Source organism: Pteronotus mesoamericanus, unplaced genomic scaffold, assembly GCF_021234165.1.
Source record: "Pteronotus mesoamericanus isolate MK-2021 breed Mesoamerican mustached bat unplaced genomic scaffold, CSHL_Meso_final contig_25, whole genome shotgun sequence".
In the NCBI taxonomy this organism is placed as follows: domain Eukaryota; kingdom Metazoa; phylum Chordata; class Mammalia; order Chiroptera; family Mormoopidae; genus Pteronotus; species Pteronotus mesoamericanus.
Genome location: NW_026555105.1, coordinates 17,881,864 through 17,897,465, shown reverse-complemented (window position 1 = coordinate 17,897,465; position 15,602 = coordinate 17,881,864). Strand labels below are relative to the sequence as shown.

General features: G+C 39.3%; 1 protein-coding gene across 2 annotated transcripts in view; it reads right to left on the bottom strand.

Moving 5' to 3' along the window:
* Positions 1 to 14,746, bottom strand: part of TRPC4AP (transient receptor potential cation channel subfamily C member 4 associated protein) — a 74,391-nt gene extending 59,645 nt beyond the window's left edge. For both annotated transcript variants that reach the window (XM_054573847.1, XM_054573848.1), the window contains exon 1: positions 14,549 to 14,746. In XM_054573847.1, the coding sequence (XP_054429822.1) occupies positions 14,549 to 14,716 (168 nt within the window). In that variant the 5' untranslated portion in view covers positions 14,717 to 14,746. The remainder of the gene's footprint in view (positions 1 to 14,548) is intronic.
* Between the last annotated feature and the right edge of the window lie 856 nt (positions 14,747 to 15,602).

Genomic DNA, 15,602 nt, shown 5'->3' with positions numbered 1-15,602 from the left:
AGGTGCTCAACATCATTAGTCATCAGGAAAATGCAAATCAAATCCAAAGTGAGATATCACTTTTTACTACTAGGATTGCTATAATTAAAAGGACAGATAGTAGCAAGTGTCAGTGAGAGTGCAGAGAAATTGGAACCCTCATAGATTACTGGTGGGAAGGTAAAATGGTATAGCCACATTGGAAAAAGGGTTTGGCAGTTTCCCCAAAAGTTAAATAATTACCACATGACCCAGCAATCTTGCCGCTATGTAGAGAGCCAAAAGAAATGAAAACAGATGTCCATGCAAAAACCTGTACAAAAATATTCAGAGCAGCATTATTCATAATAACACAGAAGTGAAAAAGAAAAACACAAGTCTACCAACTGATGAACGAATAAAAAAATTATAATACACACAAATAATGGTATATTATTTGGCAGTAACAAGGAATGAAGTACTAGTAATTGCTACAACATGGACAAATCTTGAGAACACTGGGCAAAGTAAAAGAAGTCAGCCACAAAAAGCCATTTATTGATTGATTCCACCAATATGAAATGCCCAGAACAGGTAAATCCATAAAGACAGAAGGTAGACTAGTGGCTGTCTAGGGCTGAAAGAAGGTGATGGTGGGGGGTATTGAGGAGTGATTACTATCTGGATATGGTGTTCCTTTAAGGGTGATGAAACGTCCTAAATAAAACTGATTGTGGTGATAGCTGCATAACTCACATACACAGTAAAAAACACTGACCTGTACACTTTAGATGGCTGACTTGTACAGAATGTGAATTATATCCCAATAAAGCTGTTATATCTTCAACAAACAAACAGGAAACATAAAACAAGGATAGAAAACAAAGAAGAGTTAAGTCACAAATGAAGAATACACTAACTGAAATGAAGAATATATTACAGGGAATCAACAGTACAGTAGATGAAGCAGAGGATCAAATCAGAGATTTGGAAGATAAGGAAGCAGAAAACACCCAATCAGAACAGTAAAAACAAAAAAAGAATTAAAAAATGAGGATAGTATAAGAAGCCTCTGGGACAGCTTCAAGCATATCAACATTCACATCGTGGGGTTGGGGGAAGGTGGAGACAGCAAGAAATTGAAAATCTATTTGAAAAAATGACAAAACTTCCCTTAGTGAGGGAAATAGACATACAAGTCCAGGAAGCACAGAGTTCCAAATAAGATGAACCCAAAGAGGCCTACACCAGAACACATCATAATTAAAATGCAAACGGTTAAGGACAAGGAATCTTAAAAGCAAGAGAAAAAAGCAGTTAGTTACTTACAAGGGAGCTCCCATAAGACTGCAAGCTGATTTCTCAACAGAAACTTTGAAGGCCAGAAGGGACTGGCAAGAAATACCTAAAGTGATACAAAGCAAGGCCCTACAATAAGATTACTCCACCCAGCAAAGCTGTCATTTAGAATTTAAGGGCAGATAAAGACCTTCCCAGAGAAGAAAAAGCTTAAGGAATTGATTACCACCAAACCTGTGTTATATGAAGTGTTAAATAAAGGGTCATCTTTAAGAAAAGGAAGAAAAAAAAAGATTAAAAATATGAACAATAAAATGGCAATACATACCTATGTATCAACAACTGAATCTGAAAAACAAAATAAACGAACAAGCAGAACAGAAACAGACTCATAGATACAGAGAACATTTTGATGACTGCCAGATGGAAGGGGTGTTTGGGGGAATGGGTGAAAAAGGTGAAGTGAGTTACAAAATAGTCATGGAATGTAAAGTACAGCATAAGGAATACAGTCAACAATAGTCTAATAATAACTATGTATGGTGTCAGGTGGGTGCGAAATTTATGGGCATGACCACTTAGTAAGTTATGTAATATCTAATCACTGGAGTGTACATCTGAAACTAATATAATTTATGTCTATTGTAATGGGAAAAAAAGATTTAAAAATACTAAATTATGAGCATAAGGAAACTTTTTAGAGTATTGGAAATGTTCTAAAATAATTGTGGTGATATTTGCCTAACTCTATAATTTTGCTGAAAAGCCTTAAAGCATATATTTACAATGGGTAAACTTTATGGTATATAAGTTATACTTCCATAAAGCTGTTTTTAAAAAAGCAACATTTAAGAAAGAGAGAAGAAGAGAAAACAGGTGGGACACTTAAAAGTAAATACTGTATTAAGTATATATATTTAAATCCCAAAGCATCAGTTATTACATTAAATGTAAATGTACTAAAAGCTCAGAGTAAAAGAATGGGAAATGATACACAATGCAAACACAAACCAAAAATAAGGTAGTGTGAGTGTTTTAAAATCAGTATAAGAGATTTAAAGTAAAAAGTATTACCAGAGATAGAGATACTTTGTAAGGATACAAAGGTCAACCAGGACAATGTAACAGTTCTAAATTTCAATATACCTAGTACACAGCTTTAACACAGAGCAAAAACTGACAGAGCTAAAAAAAAAAAAAAAAGAGGCAAATTCACAATCATAATTTCTCTCAGAAGTTAATATATATAGATACAAAATTTGTAAGGATATTGAAGATAAACAAAACTGACAATCTACAGCACTATACCTAATAACTGCTCTCTACACATTATTTGCAAGTACCCAGAGAACATTTACAAAATTACCAGTTGCTAAGCCATAAAGGAAATATCAACATACTTAAAAGAATCAAAATACAGACTATGTTCTTTGCAGTGCAATTAACCTAAAGTCTGTAACAGAAAGGTAACTATAAAACCCAAAGTTTAGAAATTAAATACAGTTTGAAAAAGTACATGGGACAAAGAAGAAATCCAAGATGAAAATTGAAAATATTCTGAAATGAATGAAAGTGAACAATACTACATCTCAAAAGTTGTGGGGTACAACTAAAGCCATGACTAGTGGCCAGCATAAACCTGATGATAAAACCTGTTGAAAGGAAAATTATAGACCACTCTTACTCATGAACATAGAAAAAAATCCTAATAAAAACTTTGTGGGTCAAATTTAGCAATCTATAAAAAGGTTGAAAACTTGTATCAGAAATTCAAATTTGGTTTAATATTTGACAATTTTACTCAGTGTAACTCATCACATTAATAACAAAGGAGAGCAATTATATGAACATTTCAATTGATACAGAAAAGCATTTTAATAAAATTCAACATTTATTCATAATAAACTCATAAACTCAGAAAACAAGTGAGCTAATAGTATCTACAGAAAACCTTCAGCAAACATCATACTTAATGGTGAAACACTTGAGGCTTTCCCTCTCAATTCAGGGACATACCATTTCAATTCACAGCATAAGAAGCACAGTTAGGCAAGAAAAAGAAACCAAAGATTTCACAGATTATTGTACATATACGTAATCCAAAAGAATCTAAAGGTAATGTATTAATATAGGACCAATATAAAAATCCACCTTTTTTTAATTACAGCTACAGTTAGAAAACGCAATTTTAAAACATTATTTACAATACCATCAGAAAATGTCAAATGCTAAGGAATAAATCGAACAAAAGTTAGGCAAGATCACTACATAGAACACTATAAAAAAAAAATCAAGAGAAATTAAGGAAGACCAAACCAAAGAAAAAGAGAAGAGGAATAGGGAGAGGGGTAGAGAAGAGCGGAAGAAAGAATAAACACATTGCATTCAATAGATCGAATGCAATCTCAATCAAAATTTTGTTGTAAAACTGTACAGGCTTATTCTAAAATGTGTATGGAAATGGCAAAGGGCCAAGAAGAACCAAGGAATCTTGAAGATAATTAAGGAGAAGCCACTCCTATTTAATATTCTATAGACAGAATCAACACATATAAAGTTACAGAAAATAAGACAATGTATCAGTACAAGGATAGACTCACCAGAGGATCAGAAAGACATAAAACAGACAGAGGTGGGAATAAAAAGTAAGGGGGGGAGGAATAAAAGAGACTTTTCAATAAGTAACATTAGGTCAAACTGCATATCTATATGGAAAAGCTCATACCACATGCCAAAATCAATTCCAAGTAGAGTGTATATTTAAATATAAAAGATGAAACAATAATGCTTCTAAAAGATAAACAGAGTATCTCCATGACCTCAAACCAGGCAAAGGTTTTTATAAACCATACAAAATGCACTAACATAAGGAAAACAGCAATACCATTAGTTGTACTAAAATTAAGTACTTCTGTTCATCAAAAGATCTTTATGGAGACTGAAAATGCAAGCCACCAAATGAGAGAAAATATCTGCAAAACTATAAAAAAATGAAAAAATCTCATTAATAAAAAAAATGTGCAAAAGATTTACATAGGCAATCCACCAAACGGTATCCAAATGCCCAATAAATGTCTGCAAAGGTGCTTATCGTCATTAGCCATTAGGGAAACACAAATTAAGATCACGAGACCATTGCACAAACATGAAAATGGTTCAAGTTAAAAGACTGGCAACACCACGGATTAGCAAGAACATGGAACAGGAATTCATACATTGCTGGTGGGAGTGTAAATTAGTACAAACACTAGGGAAATTGTTTTGTAATGTGACTACTGATGCTGAACCTGTACCCTATAACCTGGTGATTCTAAGTATATATGCAACAGAAATTGTGCATATACACATCAAGAGACAGATACAGGAATGTTCTTGTAAGCATAATTTATAATAACCCCAAACTGGAAAACTCCCAAATACTCATCAAAAGTAGAATAAATTGGTTTGTTGATACAGAAAATGAACTACAGCTTCACTATCATCATGGATGATCCTAACAGTGTTGACTGAAAGAAGGCCAACTTGATACATATTGCCTGATTTTATTTATATGAAGCATAATAAAAACTTGCACAACTGAATGCAGTTAGAAGCTAGTAATTTCATTTGGAGTGGAGGGAGAGTGGTTGACAGGTGGTACGAGAGGTGATGTGGTGGTTGCTATATAGTCGATGACTTTGTTATTGTCCACTGAGTTCTATATTTATCTTTGTGCATTTTTATTTGTTTATTTCAACAGAAAGTATTTTAACTGCTTGAAACAAAATAATCTGTATGTACTGATTATGCAAGGATCTCTAAGATACATTTTAAGTTTTAAAAAGCCAGATGCACAATGTATGCAGTACAATAATAACCTGTGTAAGGAAAAAAACATACACACATTTCCTTTTCTAAGTTTAGGACGTCTCTAGAGGCCACACGGAGGCCACGCAAGAACTCAATAGCCATAGTTGCCTCTGGGAATAGAATTGGAAGGTGCTAGTAGACGCAGTAGCAGCCTTTTTGCAAAGGAGACTTACTTTTTTCTCTGTAACCCTTTTGTACATATGCATATGTAATTTATTCAAAATGCATAGTACCTCTAGTGGGGAGGGAATGACACGAAATGGGCATTTACTGTATTAGTAACGTCTTAAGTTTGGCGATTGGTACATGGTTATTGTGATATTGTTATTACGATTGTTTTTTATAGGTCAAATATTTAACACTATTTTTTTTTTAAGTCTGCAGTGGCACACTGTGGATGCTCAATAAATGTTAAGTACCTTCCCTGCCCTATTCCCAGTCTATCTGAACTTATCTCTCACCTATCTCCCACACAAGCATTTCACTTTCCCCAGTCTCCTAATGGTCAGTTATGAGGACTTTCTCAGTGGTGGTCTTAGAGCCAGAAATCTCTCTGCCACTCTGTTCCAATTCCACTTATCCTTCAGAACCATCTCAAAGTCTCACCTATTCCACAAAGCTCTCCAAAGCAATGACAGTAAAACTTCACAGGAGACAAAAAGTCTTTTAAAAAAAGGAAGACTCTTAGAGAACATTCAGTGCAATCATTCTGCAGAGGGGGTTCATGTCAGGTGATAGGCATGACATTTTATAGTTGTTATATATTTTATTGTGTATCTACACTGTGCATTTGGCACAGTGAATAAAGACTTTCATCACTGTGTGTGATAGCTAACTTGCAGAACACAGGGGAGAGAGGGCTGTAGGGGAGAGGAGGGGGCAGGGGGAAGCCGGGGTGTGAGGGGGAGGGAAGAGAGGAAGAGGAAGAGGAAGGGGGGGGGAGAGAGAGAGAGAGAGATTGAGATTGATCCTAAAAAGCTTCCAGGAGCTGAGGGGTGGGGAAATAAATAATTTACAAAGGACTGGGAACTGGAACAGACTCTCCCAAAGTTACACTGGGTGCTTAAATACAATAGGATAACACCATTAAAATTTTTTAAATATATTTTTTATTGATTATGCTATTACAGTTGTCCCAATTTCCCTTTTGCCCTGCTCTGACCAGTACCCTCATTCCCTCCAACAATCCCCCGTCTCTTAGTAAGCTCTTTGGCTACTCCATTTCCCTTACTGTTCTTAACATCCCTCTGTCTATTTTGTATCTACCAATTACGCTTCTTAATCCCTGCACCATTTCCCCCATTCTCCCCCTCCCTCCCCCAAGATGATAACCCTCCAAATGATCCCATACCTATGATTCTGTTCCTTTTCTGCTTGTTTGCTTAGTTTGTTTAGATTCAAATGTAGATAGTTATGAATTTACTGTCATTTTAATTTTCATAGTTTCTATTTTTTCTCATGTAATTCCCTTTAACTTTCATATAATAATGGCTTGGTGATGATGAACTCTTTTAGTTTTATCTTCTCTGGGAAGCACTTTATCTGCCCTTCAATACTAAATGATAGCTTTACTGGACAGAGTAATCTTAGTTGTAGGTCTCTGCTTTCCATCACTTTGAATACTTCTTGCCAGTCTAGCCTGCAGTTTCTTGAGAAATCAGCCGACAGTCTTATGGGAACTTTGTAGGTAACCATCTGCTTTTTCTTTGCTGCTTTTGAGTGTCTCTCTTTAACATTTGGCATTTTAATTATGATGTGTCTTGGTGTGGTCCTCTTTGGGTCCAACTTACTTGGGGCCCTCTGTGCTTCCCGGACTTAAATATTTCCTTCACCAAATTAGGTAAGGTTTCTTTAATTATTTTTTCAAATACATTTTCAATTTCTTGCTCTTCCTCTTCTCCTCTGGCACCCCTATAGTTTGGATGTTGGTACGTTTGAAGATGTCCCCGAGACTCCTTAGCCTATCCTTGTTCTCTTGAATTCTTTTTTTCTTCTTGCTCTTCTGATTAAATGCTTTTTTCTTCCTTATGTTCCAAAACGTTGATTTGATTCTCGGCTTAATCCCCTCCAATATTGGTTCCCTGTAGATTTTTACTTCACGTAATATAAACTTCATTTCTGTCTGGGTCTTCTTTATGTTGTTGAAGTACCCAATGAGTCAGGTATCCTGATAACCAGTGTTTTGAACTCCCCATCTGATAGGCTGCTTGTCTCCATTTCACTTAGTTCTTTTTCTGGAGTTTTGTTCTGTTCTTTCATTTGAGCCGTATTTCTTTGTCTCCTCAATTTGGCAGCATCCCTGTGTTTGTTTCTATTTAGTACATAAAGCTGCTTTGACTCTGTCTTAGTAGCATAGCCTATTGTAGAAAAGTGCACCCTTAAGTTACATAGGGTGGAGCCCCGGTCATCGCCAGGGTGGGACAACCCATGTCACCACTCAGTGGCTCCGTGTGGGGGAGGGCTTGCAGAGGAGACAATGTTTTCGCCTGGCCTCTGGAGTTTTGTCCAGGAGGAAGCTGTCTCCTGCCACTTGCACTGTTGCTGGTCACTTCAATTTCTTCCTGTATGCCCTCCAGCTGTTGCCCTGGTATTGAAGCCCAGAGGGTGTGGGTCTGCATACGTCCTTAAACTGCTGCAAGCCCTTTAAGAGGAGTCTCCAGAAAATCTTGCAGTTTCTTCCACCCCTGCCAATCCCCACTGGTTTTTATAGCCAGAAGTTAGGGGGACTTATCTTCCTGGTACTGGAACCCTGGGTTGGGTGGTCTGGGCTGGGATCCCTTGTTCCTGAGGTACCCCGCAGATTTTTATTCACCACACGTGGATGTGGGACCACCTACTCTGCATCTCCACACCTCTCTGCACCACTCTGCGTCTCCATGGCTCGATGGCCGTCTGCATTTCTGCCCTTCCTACTCGTCTGGAGGAATGTGCCTTCTTTAAATCCTTGGTTGTTGGATTTCCATACAGCTCAGTTTTCTGACAAGTCTGGGTAATATCTATTTTGTAGTCTAGTTGTAATTGTTGCAGTAGTTGTATGAGGAGGTGAAGCATGTTTATCTACGCCTTTGTCTTGACTGGATGTCTATCCTTACATGATTTTAAAAATCTCTCAGCAAACTTAGAAAAAAAGTACTTCCTTATTCTGCTGAAGAGAATCAGAAAGGGGAACTCCAGGATCAGGAAGGCACAGTGGATAGCTTTGAGCCAGAGTATCTCCAGTACAGACTGGGAAATATTCTGGCACAGAGGCACTTCAGCCACTAAGACAGCCCGTTGTTTGAACTTTTCAATAGTTTTCTGTGCTGCATCTCTAACAGGAAGTGACCCTCTCCACCACTAAAAATTTAAGGGAAAATAACTCCCAATCTAGAATCTATACCCAACTAAACTAAATATGCAAGTGTAAGAATAAAAGATCTTTTCAGATATACAAACTTCTAAAAAAAGTTACTTCCCATATATTCTTTCTGAGGAGGCCAGTAGAAAATGTATTCCCCAAGAAAAAGGAAGACAGGATTCAGGAAATAGGATCTAAAACATGAGAAAAATAAAATGCTCTGAATTTGGTGACAGGAAATCCCAAGAATTCCGCTGTTCAGATCCCAGCGAGTAATTCAAACTAGAACAGAAACATAGAAAGTTCTAAGGATTTCTTTTTTAAAAAAAGTTTTAGAACTAAGAAATAAACTGTGAGGACACAAAAGGCAAAACAAATTTAAAAAGATGATTATTCTAATTTTAAAAGCCAGGCTCAAAGGCTACATCTGGGTATGGGAATGATTCCATTCCTATGACAATCTGTGAAAGGACATAAGAATAGGACACAAACAGAGGAGCAAATGCCAGAAGATGGGGTGGGAAAAGGGTTTACTACTATGAGGGAATTTTCTAATCCTAACTGTAGTGGTGGGCATGTGACTATGCATTTATCAAAACTTATATGCAGAACTATACACCAGAAAGGGTGAACTGTACTGTTTATATTTATTCTTGATTTAAGAAATGGGGGAAAGGGTGGCTTTTAACTAAAAAAAAAAACCAAAAAAATTATACAACACAAAAGTAATTGTTGAATACTATATGGCTGCTCTGTAAACAATCATATCATCATCTCTATAATAATGCAAATACTTAACACCAACACCGAAAACTGTGGTATAGTTACAACAGAAGAACGATGGACTCAAAACATGTGACAGACGGGGCTGTGAATTAAATTCTAATCTTCTACAAGAGGAAGAAAATAATAATGTCTACAATTAAAGAATCAGTGCCCTAGCTGGTGTGGCTCAGTTGTTTGGAGTGTCATACCATAAACCGAAAGATTGCCAAGTTCAATTCCTGGTCAGGGCACATGTCTGGGTTGCAGTTTTGGTCCCCAGTAAGGCGCACTGGGGCAGCCCATCGAAGTTTCTCTCCCTCCCTTCCCCTCTCTATCAATAAGCATGTCCTTGGGGGAGGTGCAAGGAGGGGAGGGGAAGGGGGAAAGGAAATTTAAGTCAGTAAATAGCCTTATAAGCATGTTATTTAGAAATACTGGCTCTCCTTTTTCCTGGATCCTTCTCTGGGGGAAAACAAAAACAAAACACACACACAAAAACAGATACATTGTGGACAGTGAGTGGTTGCCTCCGGAGGGTGGAACTTGGGGGTGAAAAATGGGGCAGGGCACTGCTGTTTTTTGTCATAAGGCTCCTGATACCAAGAGATCCTCCCAATCATATTCCAGAGATTCAACTTCACAAGGAGTTTCTTTTACTACTTCTATACTGTCTTACAAGGCATTTACTCTCATTTTAAAATAATCATTTGGATTTTGCTTTCCTTGTTAACAGCTGAGTACTGTGATGAAAGAGCCACCATCCAGTCATCTTCAAAGTTTAAATTGTTGGCAGGTGTCATATGGGTTTTTCTCTTGTAGTACTTGTGGTTTAACAGTTTATACCAGTGATAATCTCTTACATCATGCTGTCTGGGCTATCAACTGTTTAGTGAGTATGACATTGCCCGTTTTCATTGACCTATTTTGTCTTCACTGCACCTTTCTTTTTTAAATAATTAAAGGATTAAAGGCTGAATTCCATATACATCAATGTGTATCTTGTTTGTTAAGTCCTAAGTTTAAAATATCTAATACCTCAAAATATATTAAGTACAAGGAAATGGCTATCATAAAGGATTACTAATGAAGATTAAATATCCTGTTAGGCTCCTGTTATGATAACAAACAGGAACCATGAATACTTGTGTCAACTTTAATACAATTTGTTTTGCTTAATATAATTAGAAGTGAATTTTATGGTCTGTGATTATGAAAATTGCCTGTTAAGATGAACTATATTTATATATGTGTATTTTAAATATTTTATTTATTTATTTTTAGAGAAGGAAAGGGAAGGAGAAAGAGAGTGAGAGAAACATCTATCAGATGCCTCTTGTACCCCAGGCACATGCCCTGATTGGGAATCAAACTGGCAACCTTTCTGCTTTGCAAGATGATACCCAACCAACTGAACCACACAAGTCAGGGCAATATTTATATTTCTAATTTATGAGAATTTACCCTATCCAGGGGTTTTTCAGTATCAAATTACCCTTGACAGGCAAGGGAAGACTGTATTTGACGTAAGTCCCTAAGGTATCACAAATACTAATGCTTACTAGAATAAAGTTAAAACAAGTAGTACCTATGGAAAATTTTTTTTTAATGGCAGGAGTCTATCTGAGGAAACAATATGAAGTTACACTCAGGAAAACAGGAATTTCAAAATGCTAATAATCATCAAGGAAACAATGACTGGCATTTAGAAAACAGAACAAGGATGTCCTAACCCTGGAGTATCTGAAGGAGTATCTCCAGGGGTGCTGGGTATGACCTGTATTAGTTACTCTGCCTTAGAGTCTATGATTTACCTAGTGTATCCCTTTCTGTCAATTCCTATGGATCATGCAGGGTCTTGTACGTCCACGGTAACAAACCTGGATTTGATTCCAACTACAATGGGATAGCACTAGAGGATTTTAAACAAGAGATTTCTAAGATCTGATGTGCTTTAAGGATAAGCATGAACAGACCCTGTGGATGCTAAAGCATCATGCCAGCATATTTTATTACCTGGACAGAGAGCAAATTGAAAGGGAAATGGAAATAAGGCACACTAAAATCTAAGTAGGACAGGCCCATTCTAAGCAATGTGGCCAGGGGCCTTTTTCCAGGCTTAAGTTCCATTTAGGGATACGGACAGGACTTGGGGAAGACCAGGTTTGGTGGAAGAGCAATAAGGTATTTTGGACATATTAAGTTTGAGATGCCCATTAAATATCTAACTGGAGAAACTATTTGGATATACCCATTTGGAGTAAACGGGAAAAATCAGGATGGAAATACAGATTTAAGATCCATCAGAATATAGAGTGTCTGCTGAAAACAATACTCACTAAACTTCATAGCATGATTACTGTGTTTCAGACACTATTTTAGGTGCTTTATATGTATTAACTCACTTGTTCCTAACCTTAGGATGTTAGTCCCCATGATCATTCCTATTTTACAAATGAACAAACTGAGACATAAAGAAATTAAGCAACTTGCCCAAAGACATATATCAAGCATGTATCAGTTTGGGACTCAAACCGAGGTAATCTGATTCCAGAATTCTTTAAAGTCACAGGACTGTTTGGGAATACAGACAGAACAGGACTGAGTAGGAGGAAGACTATGCCCTCATATACAGTACGTATTTCAGTTCAAACAATTTAATGACATCTGAGTATCCATCAAGTGCCTGGCGCTGTTTCAGCCTCTGTGGATGCTAAGAATAAAACAATGTTCCTCAAAAAGCCCAGTCTAATAGCTACAACCTGATAGCAACTATTTAATGAGTATCTACTACATGCCACACACTTGCCAAGCATTTTATACATATTATTTCACTTAATCCTCCTAACAACACTGTGAAGTAGATGTTATCACCATTTTAGAAATAAGGAAACTGAGGTTAAGTAACATAACATAGGTCACTCAGCTAGTGACAGAACTAGGGTTTGATCCAGGTCCATCCTGACAATCTGGTCTTTTCCAAGGATTTCCTGTTATATGCTACAACGTGGATGAAACTTGAAGACATTCTAAATGAATGATTCCACTTATATGAGATAACTAAAGTAATCAAGTTCACAGAAACAGAAAGTCAAATAAATGGTGGTTACCAGAGGCTGGGGTTGGGGGAAGGGGCAGAGAGGGGAGTTTAATGAGTATGGAGTTTCAGATTTGCAATATGAAAATATTCTGGAGATCTGTTTCACAACAATGTGAATATACTTAACACTACCGAACTGTACACTTCAAAAGGTTAAGATGGTAAATTTTACATTATATTTTTTTAAGCACAATTACAAATTTTTTTTGGAAATCTGGTCTTTCCCAGTATACCACATGCCATAACGGACATGCTTATTGTGCTACAGAAATACCTGTGAGAAATTAATTTATTCTGCAATGTGAGGGAGAGAGGAGGTGAGAGGTGTGGCAAGGAAGACAAAATAAAGCAAAGTTACCAAGAAAGGGCACATTTGAAAGATAAAGGTCCCTACTTTATCCTCACTGTAATTCTGGGGAGGTGTCTCTATCCCAATCCCTGAAATAGCTCCTACACCTGTATACGACTATCAGTCACCACAATAGCCAAGCGAAACCAATATTCCAGCAGCCTTCTATCTGGTGAGCTTCTCCAGGCTCCTCCCATTCCAAGTCATCCAACACTGAAAACATTAAGTGTCCAAAGTTGCTTCATTCATTATGCTAAATAACTCGTGCAGCTCCCTACTGCCCTCAGGACACAGAGGATTATCAAGATGGTGTTTAGGAGCAAATTTTCTACCTTCTTTGTGCCTTAGCTTTCTCATCTGGTTTAAGGGACAAGTGCTGACACCAAATTCAAAAGACTGAGGATTAAATAAAAACAGTGTACACCGTGCACAATGCTTCAGCCAAAGTACTGTATCTGGTCAGTGAAGGTGAGTTGATTCCCTTTCTGCCTGTCCCTAATACCCAGCTCAGTAAGGTATTTTAGCTTAAAGGATAGAGCAAATATTTCCAGGATGTTCTTAAGGCAGATAGAGAATGCAAGTGGGGAAAAAACTACTCATCTATGCTTATCCCACTGTCCAGGTAAATACTGCTCAGCCAAAATTGCTTCTTTTATCAGCAAATCTCCAAACAGATCACCTCATCTTTATTTTATTCTGTCCTTTTAATTTCAGTATAAGTAATACTGAAATGGTCAAGATCAACATACATATATAAAGTTATACTGTGAGAAGTCTCACTTCCATTTTTTTTCCTCCATCTACACAATTGCCACTACACTCCCACCAACCACCATTACTTTCTTGTGTATCCTTCAAAAGTTTATGCAAAAAGTCTTTAAATCAAGCTAATGTTTTACAGGTGTACTGACAACTTAAGTTCTGGGAAGATGGAGGGGGAACGGAAGGAGAAAGGAGTTTAGGTCTTACCCCGCTTTACTCTAAAGCAATGGCCTCGTCCATTAAAAAAATATACCAGTCATATATTGAGCCTTGCCAGATACCAAATATAGCATTAATATTAACTAATTACCCTTCTGCCCTTACTATGCACCAGAAATGCACTTAATGCTTTACACAATTGTCTCCTTTGACCCTCACAACGCCTTAAGAGATAGGTTACTAATTATTATCTACATTTTACAAATGGGGAAACTAAGGCACAGAAGGTAACTTGCCCAAGCAAGAGATAGCAGGCTTTGAATCCAAGCCTGACTCCAGAATCCTCACTCTTAACCATGACGTTCTACATGGGCAAAACTGATACAGCCCCTGCATCCGTTGTAGCATAGCCTAATGTGAGATACTGGAGGAAAAAACGGGTAGACAACAAAGAAATATTTAATTACATACTAAAAAAGTAATGTGAACGAAACAAATTCAGGGCTGTGACTAACAATGGGGGCCTACGGGGAGAGGGGGTCAACACAAGGCCTCTCTGAGGGGATGACACATGATAAGCTTAAGAACCGTCTGGGGACTGCAATGATGACCCACCGCCCAGGTCACAGTGGAGAAACTCGAAGTACGCAGAGACTAAAGCAAAGTCGCCCAGGGTCCCCCAGACGTGTAGACGTGGCGCAGGGAAGGCAGAATCCAGGAGCTGGGCCCAGGGCTCGTACACGCCATTAATGCCCGCTGCAGTCCAGCCCCGCTTGGCCCCTTACCGGGGGCCTGTAGACGGCCGCTGCCCACCACCCCACCGTGGCTGACAGTGTCTGTGCAGCCCACGGAGAGGTCCCGCGGTCGGTCAAGGGGGGTCGCGCCCACACTGCGGCGGCCCGGAAAGGCCTCTTCCCCGGCCCCCCGCCAGCTCCCGCCTGGTCCGCCCCGCCCCTCTGGGCCGGCTTCGTACCTGCACGGCTCGGACCAGGCCCCGGCCGGTCAGCTGGCCCTGCCGCAGCTGCAGCAGAATGTTAGCAGGCCGCGGCCGGCCGCCCCATCCGCCCCAAGCCGCCACCGTTGCCGCCGCCCATCGCCCTCGGCCGGCCCCAGACCCAGCAGCCGCCGGCGCCGCCGCCATGTCTCCTCGTCCGACAAACAGGAAGCAAGCGGCCCCAGGGCCGGGGAGATTTCTACGGGGCGGCAGATGGGTCGCCACAGCGCCCCCAGCGGACCGTCGGCGGAAGCACAAGCCGCGTGGCAGAGACCGTGCGGCCGCAAGGGCTGCTGGGAAATGTAGTCTTGGTCTCAGGCAGGGCAGGCACGATCCTCATCTTTTCATGCACTGGTTCTTTTTTGGGATCCTGCGTCCGACGTCTCGGCGAGGCTCCCCCGCCAGGTCGAGGACGAGTCCTGAGTTTGTACTCTTGCATTTCTTGTCTTTTTGGTTAGTTTACAGCTAACTGGCCTGGAAAAGATCCTGGACTTCAGACCAGGAACCAAGCCACTCGGTCTAATTCCTGCCTGCGTCTTTGCCCTTGACTCACGGTGGACTTCGACAGCTTGCGCGTCAGTTTCCTCGTTAGTTCACTCAATAACTAGTTCCCGGGTGCCTCTTCAGTCAATACGTAGTTCTTAGGAGCCTGCTCTGCCCCCAGCACCGAACAGGTCACTGGAAGTAGTGGTAAACAGAACAGACTAACTAGATCCCTGCTCTGGAATGCAGGTTACACTGGAAGACAGCAAATCCATACGCAAACGCTCAATAATGGGGTAAGTTGTGAAACTAGGTAAATTGTTGTCAAGTTAAACGAAATAATGGGAAGGGATTGGTAGGTTAAGATACTATATTCTGTCAGAGGACACTTGTCCTAATTTATTCCCACTTGATAGTATGCTCCCTCTACTCCAAGCCCACCTGATCATTCTTTTGGCAAAGTCCTGTGGCAGGGCCGCGTTGCCCCCTCCCCTTTTCCTTTCCTGGTAGGGGTCTTATAAATGAAAGTAGAATGCTGGGTATGATGCGA